Here is an 11,930-nt window from a genome sequence, read left to right on the forward strand (position 1 = left end):
CTGAGATAGGTTCTGAGAATTTAAAGTTCTAGCAAGTTCTCAGGTGATGTTGATGCCACAGGTCTCCACACTGAGATCTTGAGAAGCATCATTTATTCAAGTTCTTATATAATTATGTCATACCCATAGAACTTACAGAAGAGAGGTTTCAAACTTCCACAGTTTCAACACCAATCTCTTAAAATGTAAAATATCTGAAAAATTCAAAATTTCCCTCTTTGCCAAGGAGGCATCTGTACCTTTTAATAAGTGGAAAGCAGTAAGATAACAGGCAGGTCACAGGTCATTTAGAGCATGGCTGTTCTCCTAAAATGATGTGAGAACTAAGGGTCAGCTTCCTTCTGCACTAATTGCAAAATCACCACAAAATTTAAATGAGGAGATATAAATAGCCTGTCAGGTTCATTTATCACTGTTTAAACTGATAACATGCCATTCATCCACTTAGTCACAGTGCTGCTCAGCACCAGAAACCAGGAACGGATGAGCGTACAGACCAGTGAATTGCCATCTCCAAGCATGAGATAACTTGGTTAGAGTCATCAGATTTCCTGTTCTCAAAAGCTGCCATAAATCCCTGGCCTGGTGTCTGTTCCCAGGCTTGCAAACCCAGTGCTGTCGACTGATACAGACCTTTCAGCAGGATTTGCTGAACTAAACAGGTGTCTGATGAAAAGTGTGTAATCCTCAAAGATTATCATCCCCCTAAAAGCAGCTGGTGACCCCGAACTCACATAATCCAGACAGATGGAAGTTGGGAGTGAGTAGCTTGCCAAAGTTTACACTTTTGGTGTGTGAGGAGGTTCATATGGTTTGATTCCAGGTAGTAGAAGATAGAGGTGTGCAGGGGTGAGGGTGTCTGCCCCTGTCAGGGGGAGATCCCTCTTCCTATCCATGCCCTTGCCTGAGAACATTATTCTTTGGTCCATTTACACTCTTGAATACCACTAGTTTAAAGGGAAGGAATTTTCATTTTAAATGGGTGTTAACCTTAGAGTTGTTATGCTGGGAAATAAATTTAATTTGGGAATTTGGGTCTGCAAAAACAAATCTTGACCTTGTCTAGATAGTTCCTTCCTTACCCTAATAGATCATCTATATGAGATAACTCTCTACCACTTTTATTTTCTCCCCCTGGGAGAGAGTTAACCATTTCACACTCCAGAGAATCAGGGCTAGTTAACACGAGATTTGATTTTCCTACTACAAGTAGTTCAGCCTTAACAGAGGTGAGGCATGCCCAGGTTCCATGCAGTACAGCTTAGAAATGCTTACTTTTTGTAGACATCGCATTGTTCTTCCTTTAAGCAGACATCTTGATAATCTTTTGAATTGATTGTGTGGCCTGTATACTGAAACTCAGATGTCACCTTCCCCAGGATAAGTAGTTACAGTAAAGCAAAAGAGGAAGCCAGCTTTTGCTATGATCAAGATAGTTGGCGTGGATGGGGGGTTTATGGGCTACCCCGTTTTCAATTACAAGGCTCCCACTCACAGAGTAAGTGCTGTTCGCAAGCACCTCTGGCTCACAGACAAGTTCAAGGGAATAATTTCACCAGCGATTAATTATACTGCAGCTACTGGGATTTGTCCTCCAAACATTACTTTGTTTTCCATCTGAAACAGCCAGGTTTCCCCAGGGACAGCTGAGGTTTTCTGATTGAAAGTATCCTGAGTTAAGGAGAAGTGTTAGAGCACCATGGGAATCTGTTCACCAGGGGTATGTTGTACTTGTTTCAGATCCTTCAGGATAATACACCAACTTCCAAGATAAGTGCTTTTTTTTGAGATGGAGTTTCACTCTTGTTGCCCAGGCTGGAGCGTAATGGCGCTATCTTGGCTCGCTGCAACCTCTGCCTCCCAGGTTCAAGTGATTCTCCTGCCTCAGCCTCCCAAGTAGCTGGGATTATAGGTGCACGCCACCACACCCAGCTAATTTTGTATTTTTAGTAGAGATGGGGTTTCTCCATGTTGGTCAGCTGGTCTTGAACTCCTGACCTTAGGTGATCTACCTGCCTGGGCCTCCCAAAATGCTGGGATTACAGGCATGAACCACCACGCCCGGCCAAGATAAGTGCTTTTTATTTCCCTGCATCTTAGATCAATTATTTGGAATCTTTTTGGTAAGTTAAATTTAAGAGCTGAAACTTAAACCACTGCATCTCTATGTTAAAATCTTCTTACCAAAAATTATTCTTTCGATGGGCCATATCGTAATTATGTTGTGAAGAGCCTAGAAAAAATAGAAAGAGGCCATGTGCAGTGGCTCATGCCTGTAATCCCAGCACTTTGGGAGGCCGAGGCAGGTGGATCACCTGAAGCCAGGAGTTTGAGACCAGCCTGGCCAACATAGTGAAACCCTATCTCTACTAAAAATGCAAAAATTAGCCAGGCATGGTGGTGGGTGCCTATAATCCCAACTACTCAGGAAGCTGAGGCAGGAGAATCGCTTGAGCCTGGGAAGTAGAGGTTGCAGCAAGCCAAAATCGCACCATTGCACTCTAGCCTGGGCAACAGAGCAAGATTCTGTCTCAAAAAAAAAAAAAAAAGTACATAGAAACGAAAGGTGGTAAGAAATTCCTTTTTTAAAACATCACCTGTTATAAGGGTCAGAGTAGTGAAGTGCCACCAGCTGCAGTCTTCTGAGAGGAAGTGCTGCTGCAAGTTCAAATGGAATTCTGTCCTACATCTGCTAAGTGCCTGAGTGGAGTGGACATGACACACACTTTTCTTCTAAGCTGTACAGTTTAATATATTACAAGTGAGTTCACTTAACTAGTAAGGAATCAGAAATGTATCTTTGTTCATTTTGATCGTTCTTATGGATTCTGTTTTCTCCTGAATTAGGAGACTTTGTGGACTTCCAAATGGCTCTTGACGTAAGTGCCAATTCCTGCTATTATTAGTTCCTTTGGGGTCTCATGAGTCAGAGAGGAGAGGGAAAAACCCACCACAAGTCATGCAGTGGTCCCTTCAGATAGTGGCCTTTTGCAGTCTGCGGTGTGGGTGCACGTCATGCCTGCACACACGCCTGCTGTGCTCTGGCTGGAGGTTGAGTTTGCAGTTGTTTCTCCCCAGCACTCAGGGAAGCATGGCCTCCTGGCAGGTGCTGGCCACTCCCTGCTTTCTCCTGGCCTTTGCAAGCACAGTGCAAGGGTGTTTATTGAGAAAGACCACTGGGCTCTCAGTGTACCTGTGCCCATCAGGGCTCATCACCTTGCTGCCACCTCCCCAGGACTCTTCCGTGACTATCAGTCCTGGCCTGAAGTCTGTGTCCAAGGCAGTGTCCCAGTAGACAGCCACTTAACATGGTAGGAGTAGCAGGTGCTAAAAGGTTTATGCCTAAATGCTCCCCACGGACCCCAAGTTGTCTGCTAGTTTGAGTGGCATAACCCATTTAGGCTCAGGCCCTGACAGGGTGTATCTGCGCCACTTCAGGGTGTGAAAGCACGAACAGCTGCGGAAAGCGTGGGTTTTTCTCATGCTGGCTGCTGCTGCCTTCCAGATTAGGGACTGTAGTGGGGAGACAGAACAAAGGAACACATGTGCTTCTGGGTAAGCTGGCCCTTCGTAGTGGGGGACATAAGGTGGTGGGGGGGCACATACCACCTTCTGAACACTTTGGTTATACAGAATTCTTTCTGCAAGACTGAGAGGAGTAGACTTTCTGTCCTTGACTGCGTGATTCAAATAAGCACCAGTAGCAGGCCTGGGGACTTTCACACTCACTGCAGGGGACTTTTAATTGTGGGATCTCATGGACAAAAGGGGATAGTTCCATATCCACGGCTCTGTGGTTCTCATCCCCCCCCCCAGGAGTTCAGAGCGGGGCCCCCCCCCCCTCAGCCACCTGAGAACATTTCTCAGCATGTGCCAAGCACTTTGGAGGCAGGTGACGGATGTGCCAATTATCTGTATTCTGAGGTGTGGGCTCCCTTCGTACTCTGGCAACATAGACAGAGAGCTCTTCTCCGTGTTGACAGGACACAATATGGGCTGGCTTCGGCACAGTGGCCATCACTGTGTTAGCATTCCTGACACACTGCTATTGAAAGCCCTAGTCTGCTGCCAAATTACATGTAGACAGTGGTTTCACTGTAAAATGTTGCAGTGCTTGTTTGCATTCAGTCAGATACTTTGCACTTAAACATGGGTTAAAGAGACAAGTAAGTCAAAAGACTTTAGCAAAACCTGAGGTTAAATTTACGCCTATTCTTTTTAATGGTATTCAGATTAAAGCCATCAAAATGCAAAATGCTGAACCTTTGAGGGTTCAGGCTGGATTCTTGTTTGATATTTCTGCATTACTGTATTTGCAGTGACTTTGAGAGGCAGGAAAATGCATCAGAGGCATTGATTCTTCTTTAACAAAAAATAATCCTAAAATTGAGAAAATTCTTGAGAATGCAGCCATTTTGGAAATGTAGATAAAAGAAGAAAAATGCTGAAGATTCGGGTGGTTTACAGAGCAGTATGATTTTGTCATTGCTGCCACCTACTGTATGTGGTTGATGTTTATTTAAACTTAGGAAGTTCGTGAAGGTGAGGCTGTTGAAATAGATAATTAAAGCAAGGTAGACATCATTAGTTTATAGCATTTCTTTTCTACGCCAAAAGTGGCTCTTAATTACCAAGACAGCCGCCAGCTTTCACTCATTACCTTCAAGTGGCTTTAAAGAGTTGGTTTTTTTTTTTCTTTTTTCTTTTTTCTTTTTTTTTTCATTTTTAAAGTTCCTCTGCCAAGGAACCTTCACAGTAATGCTGTAAAATGCGTTCAAAAGCTTAGGATGCTAAGGGATTTTCTGAGCATACGTGCAATAAGCTGTTTTAAGGAGTTTGTTTTGTTTTGTTTTAATTTGTAGGAGCAATGTTCTGGGAATGGATTGTAAATGAATTTCTATGAAAGAGGTGAAAATAGAGCTAGTGGAGCTGATGTGAGTTGCAGCAGTTGACTTGAAAGACATTCTTTTATTAGTCCTAAAACAAAGCTTCAAATCAACCTACTAGTTAAATGTAACAAGCAGTATAGACTCTGAGTCAACAGAGGTCCTTCTCTTTTTATTAAGACCCAGCTGTCAAAAAGGGTCATTAGGTCCTTCCTGTGGAAAACAACTTGCCCATTAATGTTTGGGGTGGTCCCTCGACAGGATTTCTGAGTAAGTGCCTGACATTTCGTTTTTGAAAGAATCTAAAGCTGTGGGAGACTTAGATGTTGAGACTTAGCAGAAGTAATGTCTTCGACCATAGCTTTTAGTCTTTGTTAAATATGCCACAATATATGTTTGGAATGCTGCTGCTAGCTGCGGGAATTGACTTAGAGTGCCACTGTCAAAGATTCAGGAGCATAAACTCACGGAGATCAAATCACTGTAACTGGGAAGAGGCTACATTCCTAAAGCAAATGCACTTCCCTGGTGTGATGTTTTTACCTTTTCACTGCTCATATTATTTCTGGTGGCTCCTATTCTGGGCTCTGGGAATGCAACAGTGAGGAATGCCCCTTTATTTTTTCTGCCCTAGGCTATTTGCTTTCTAGAAGAGAAGGCCAAGCAGGGTCTCCTGAAAAGCCACTCTCCGATCTGGGCCGGCTCTCCTACCTGGCATATTGGAAGAGCGTCATCTTAGAATATCTCTACCACCACCATGAGAGGCACATCAGCATCAAGGCAATTAGCAGAGCAACGGGCATGTGCCCACATGACATCGCCACCACTCTGCAGCACCTCCACATGATCGACAAGAGAGATGGCAGGTGAGTCCTGGGACCCTGGGCACCCCCGTGGCTCAGGCATCCCACACCAGAAAGGGTCCCTGGAGATTAGGTACATTCATTCCAGTTAAAGATCGAGGTTCCCTAACAGTATTATCAAACCTTTTCTCCTAAAAGTAACACATGAAATGACACTTTTGCTCGTTGGATTTCAGTGTTCTTTACCCTCTCATTGAGGTGCTTTCTGATTTTTCCTAACCCAGATAACATTAGTGCTGGCATTCGTCTGTATGTGAAGGTGAAGTGAAATTTCAGCTTGTGATTACACTTTGCTCTGCTTTATCACATTACAGATTTGTCATCATTAGACGGGAAAAGTTGATATTGAGCCACATGGAAAAGCTGAAAACCTGTTCCAGAGCCAATGAACTTGATCCAGACAGTCTGAGGTGGACCCCAATTTTAATTTCTAATGCTGCAGTGTCTGAAGAAGAGCGAGAAGCTGAGAAAGAGGTAATGATCGTCTTTATCATCCTAAGTTGTGTAACTTCAATCTTGTGGCATTCTTAAGCTAAGAAAGTCATTAAGATCGTTGTCAAAAGCTTGGTTATGTAGAGATAGCATGTGAAATGATATGGCACTAATTTATCCTAACTGAGGTTGCATGGTAAGACATGGTAATTTTATTGAATTGAGTATGAAAAATGAAACATTTATCATTGATTACAAAGCAGCATTTTTCACTACTGAGAGCATGTAATCAGATCAAATTCAGTGCTCAGCTCCAAGGCTGCAGTGTCAATCGATTCTTTGTGTGTATGAACTTGCTTCAAGTGCTCCATGCCAGTAAGCATGTAATGTAGTGATAAAGGACTCAAATCAATTCGCTGCATCATTAATACTGCTAAATATCCCATGAAACCCAATCTTCTTTGATTTGTTATCCTAACTGATGCAAAACGTTCCTGAGATGATGCAGCTGAAATGTGCTTGGCCGGCTGGCTGTCCTCATCAGAATTGACTTAGAGACACTTTGCCATTGATCCTCAGAGGCTCTGGCTGTGTAACTGCCCTCTCACTGGCCACCATTTTTACCCTCCCCACTTAGGCTGAGCGGCTAATGGAACAAGCTAGCTGCTGGGAGAAGGAGGAACAAGAAATCCTGTCATCTAGAGCTAACAGTAGGCAATCACCTGCAAAAGTACAATCGAAAAATAAATATTTGCATTCCCCGGAGAGCCGGCCAGTCACAGGGGAGCGAGGGCAGCTGCTGGAGCTGTCTAAAGAGAGCAGTGAAGAAGAGGAAGAGGAGGAGGAGGAGGAGGAGGAAGAGGAGGAAGAGGAGGAGGAAGAGGAGGAGGAGGAGGAAGAAGAGGAGGAAGAGGATGAAGAGGAGGAGGATGAAGAAGAAGAAAATATTCAAAGCTCTCCCCCAAGATTGACAAAACCACAGTCAGTTGCCATAAAGAGAAAGGTAGGTGTCTGTTTAGATTTTCTGTCTGCGAGTCTCCTTCGATCAAATCTTATTTGTCATTCCAGGCATTCTGTCCATTAGTATTTGTTTCACTCTCTGTTCTTTAGTCTAGTTTATGTGTACCCAGTCCTGCTGATCATATATCATAATCGTTTATCTCACAGTCATGATTATGTTTACTTTTTGAAGTTTGTTAGCTCTGTGACAGGAAACCAGGGTCAGGCCAACCTCCTAGTCTAGTAGTCACTGCCACCTGCTGGTCTGCAGGAGTAGAGTAAGTGAGGTTATAGGAACAGAAAGGGGCCGCAGAGAGCACTTAAACCACCCTCTAAGACCTAGAGGTCAGGAGACTTCTCTAAGGTCATATGACTCATTAGAGATGGAAACAGAACCAAATGCGTGCTCAGGACTCCAAGCCCAGTGCTCCTCGTGCTGTTTCTTTCTCCTGTTCTTGGCACAGAATTGTTAGAAAGTATTTTAGGCCCTTAATTTTAATGGTGATACTTTGCATTTGTAGTCAACTGCATTTTACTGAATTTCCTCAGATCACAGTAGCCCAGTGGTGTCTCTCTATAGACCATATCATCTCCAGTGGTACAGAAAGTAAAGAATTGACCTTGTTTTTAGGTACCTGCTTATCCAGATCTGATATGTTTGTCTTCAGTATCTATCTGGGACATAGAGGGGGGCCAAATATTGTTAGTACAGCAAGACTGATAGAGATACCACAATACAAGCTAAGGCTCTGCCCAAGGCCATCCAATGTGGCGTCTGTTGGGGAACTTGCTGTTCTAACTTCCAGCTCTGCGCTCATCTAAGCCTGGCAGTCTTCTGGAGGGGTATCTGTGGGGAGATGGGAGAAAGGAGCATCCTACAAAGTAGTCTTCAGGCTTATGAATAATGTTCCCATTTCTTAGGAGGAGTGTACATTCGTGTGTTGTATATGTAACAAAAGAAACTTGTTCTAGGTGGTGCTCGGTGGTTCACGCCTGTAATCCCAGCACTTTGGGAAGCCGAGGTGGGCAGATCACCTGAGGTTGGGAGTTTGAGACCAGCCTGACCAACATGGAGAAACCCAGTCTGTACTAAAAATACAAAATCAGCCCGGCGTGGTGGTACATGCCTGTAATCCCAGTTACTCAGGAGGCTGAGGCAGGTGAATTGCTTGAACCCAGGAGGCAGAGGTTGCAGTGAACCAGGATCATGCCATTGCACTCCAGCCTGGGCAACAAGAGCAAAACTTCATCTCAAAAAGAAACGTGTTCTAAAACCATCAAATACCAGATTCAGGCCGGGCACGGTGGCTCAGGCCTGTAATCCCAGCACTTTTGGAGGCCAAGGTGGGCGGATCACAAGGTCAAGAGATCAAGACCATCCTGGCCAACATGGTGAAACCCCATCTCTACTAAAAATACAAAAATTAGCTGGGTGTGGTGGCATGCACCTGTAGTTTCAGCTACTCGGGAGGCTGAGGCAGGAGAATTGCTTGAACCTGGAGGTGGAGGTTGCAGTGAGCTGAGGTTGTGCCACTGCACTCCAGCCTGGTGCCTGGTGACAGAGTGAGACTCTGTCCCAAAAAAAAAAAAAAAAAAAAAAACACTGGATTCATCCAAGGCATGATCTGAACTGGACTCAACCTGAAGAAAACCAGTTTTCCACCTTGGCTTCACTCATATTAGGGAAAATTCTTGTGGATTAAAGAGGGCAGGCAGACTGGGGGGATTAATAACCATAAATGTTAAATTATAAAATATGATTAACCAGCTATGTGTGTGCTTCAGTGAGCATTCAGGGCATTACAAAAGTAAGACACAATCATTCTTGGAGGCCAGACACAGTATGACTCATGCCTATAATCCCCACACTTTGGGAAGTTGAGGCAGGAGAATCACTTGAGCTTAGGAGTTCAAGACCCACGTGGGCAACAAAGCAAGATACTGTCTCTATAGAAAATAAATATTTTTAAAATAATAATAATTCTTGAATACAGTTTACCTGGAGGTTAGCTTCTAACCAAGCATACTGAACCCTTCTTTGCAGTGTATTTTCAATAATTTGGGGAGGTAACAATTACATCTTAGTAAATCCACCTGCTATTCCTTTATTTGAATTTTGTGTCATTAAAAACTTTTTTTCTGGGGGGGGAAATATTTTATAATTACAACTATGGAGAGTCATTTTTTGTGCCAATCTTTAGTGTAAATAGAAAAAGTATTTTTAGGCCAGGCACGGTCGCTCATGCCTATAATGCCAGCACTTTGGGAGGCCAAGGCAGGTGGACCACTTGAGCTCAGGGTTAGACCAGCCTAGGCAACATGGTGAAACCCTGTCTCTACAGAAAAGAAAAAAGACAAAATATTTTTATATCATATAGTAAGACATCTTGCATGTCTTTAGCATTTTTAGATGCCCTCTATTAAAATATTTTGCCAAGTTATCAGTTACTTACATCTCAGCACACACCAATACTTGACTCTGTTAACATTTTAAACAGTAATCTTTTCTTCAAGGACCTTTCCTTCTCTTTCATAGTTCCGGAAGTCCTATGGAATGAAACAAGTAGGTTGGTCTTATATAGTATTTCCCAGTGCTGTGCATATAATGGGTGCTCCTTCAAGAGTTATCAGGTATAAAATGAGTTAACCCAGTGGCTAGTTAATTACGGCACCATTTATAGAAACATTTAGAGTCTGTAATGACCTTTAATGTCTGTGATGTGAGGAGTACTGAGGCCAGCAAGTATCATTTGGAAAATATATGCTAGAAAAGCAAAGCTTAGCTTTTAACATCTCTAGTCAAACTGCTAGGATGTTCCCTCTCAAAGCATCTGCTTGAGTAAACAACTGTTTTATTTGGAAAACACTTGCCTGTGTAGTTGGCGCCCGAGAGGGATGTTAAACATCAAATGGAAGGTTAAGTACAAAGGCATTACAGAAGTCTCTATGTGTAAGATCCTCAGACACGCGTTCAGTACATGTTTGCTGCGTATCGACTCAACCATTTAATTTCTCATGAGCTCTTATGTGCTATGTTTGGAATTAATTTCAGAGGCCTTTTGTACTAAAGAAGAAAAGGGGTCGTAAACGCAGGAGGATCAACAGCAGTGTAACAACAGAGACCATTTCCGAGACGACAGAAGTACTGAATGAGCCCTTCGACAACTCAGATGAAGAGAGGCCAATGCCACAGCTGGAGCCTACCTGTGAGATTGAAATGGAGGAAGATGGCAGGAAGCCAGTCCTGAGAAAAGCATTCCAACATCAGCCTGGGAAGAAAAGACAAGCAGAGGAAGACGAAGGAAAAGACAATCATTGCTTTAAGAATGCTGACCCTTGTAGAAGTAAGTAGAGGAATGATGAAAACTTTACCCTTGAGAATGTCTGTATCTGACTGGCTGCCAAAGAGCAGGCCTCTGGCATGATGCCCAGAGGCACCTGGGAAGTGGTACTGATGTACCCGGAGCAAATGCCCATCCGCCCTTTCCCATCCTCATAAGCTTCTGTTCCTTATTCCTGGAATTGGAATTTATGTTAGACAACTTCCAAGGCCAGAATATGCTTCTAGGTGGGTTCATCTTACTTGCCAGAAACTGGCTTATCCTCCAAAACTTTGAAGTCTGTCAGTAAGAAACACATTATATCATTATATTTCTTTGAGTGTAATATGTACTTTTTTTTCACATTTAGTACTTCTGAAATCAAGGTATATATTGTCAATGTGAGCATTGAATGGAATCGTTTCTTTTTTTTCCTGGAAAACAAATATTAGTAAATCAATGGTACATCTTATAATCAGTAGTGTCTTAGTATATACTCCTATAAAAATTCACCTAAACTAAGCTGGGCATGATGGCTTACACCTGTAATCCCAGCACTTTGGGAGGCTGAGGCAGGTGGATCACCTGAGCCCAGGAGTTTGAGACCAGCCTGGGCAACGTGAAAAATCCCCATCTCTACAAAAAAAATACAGAAATTAGGTGTGGTGGTGTGCACCTATAGTCCCAGCTACTTGGGAGGCTGAGGTGAGAGGATCACCTGAGCTCAGGTTGAACTGTGATCGTGCTACTGCACTCCAGCCTGGGTGACAGAACGAGACCCTTTCTCAAAAAAAAAAAAAAAAAAACATCTAAACTTACCCACACCATCAATATTAGCTTTGATAATATTTGATAATACCAGATAACATAGAAATCAGGAAACTGACCTTCCTTGTAAGTTGACAGGGACACCTTTACCCCATCCTCTAAAAAAATACTGAACACCAGTGAATCATCTTTCCTGCTGTATTTAAAAGCACCCATCCTTGCGTATCAGGTTGAGAACTTGTGTTCCTTAGCTGAATCATGAGGGTTTATGCTACACTGTCTCTATTCCCTGGGTGACATGACTATTCAGAATGTATTCTACTCTGGGGAACAGTCCATCTCATTTCCCTGGGAACCACAGGATCACTCTGGCTTTTGAAAAGCCACAATTTTAAGAATATATGTAAGCATATTCTTGACTTTCTTAGCTCACAGAAATGCTATTCCTGCATAAAGTATTTGCTGAAGAAATGACTTCTTACCCTGGGTAGAGAGAAACCAAGCCTTATTATTTGGATTATTTTTAAACAAATGAACATATAAACACCACCACACTACAGTGAGAGATCATTTTATGTGTGAGAATTAAGCCTTATTTCCCCTTCTTGGCTGTCTTCTTGGGACCCTGTAAATGAATGATCCCTGCCTTCATTCTCCTCTAA

At 43.0% G+C, this 11,930-nt stretch overlaps 1 protein-coding gene across 12 annotated transcripts in view; it reads left to right on the top strand.

Moving 5' to 3' along the window:
* Positions 1-11,930, top strand: part of KAT6B (lysine acetyltransferase 6B) — a 205,554-nt gene that overhangs the window by 187,731 nt on the left and 5,893 nt on the right. For all 12 annotated transcript variants that reach the window (XM_032256484.1, XM_032256483.1, XM_032256488.1 and 9 more), the window contains 4 exons: positions 5,521-5,752; positions 6,064-6,223; positions 6,819-7,184; positions 10,233-10,524. In XM_032256484.1, the coding sequence (XP_032112375.1) occupies positions 5,521-5,752; positions 6,064-6,223; positions 6,819-7,184; positions 10,233-10,524 (1,050 nt within the window). The remainder of the gene's footprint in view (positions 1-5,520; positions 5,753-6,063; positions 6,224-6,818; positions 7,185-10,232; positions 10,525-11,930) is intronic.

The sequence above is a fragment of the Sapajus apella genome, unplaced genomic scaffold (genome assembly GCF_009761245.1).
Source record: "Sapajus apella isolate SASKATOON/1434 unplaced genomic scaffold, GSC_monkey_1.0 scaffold94, whole genome shotgun sequence".
NCBI lineage: Eukaryota > Metazoa > Chordata > Mammalia > Primates > Cebidae > Sapajus > Sapajus apella.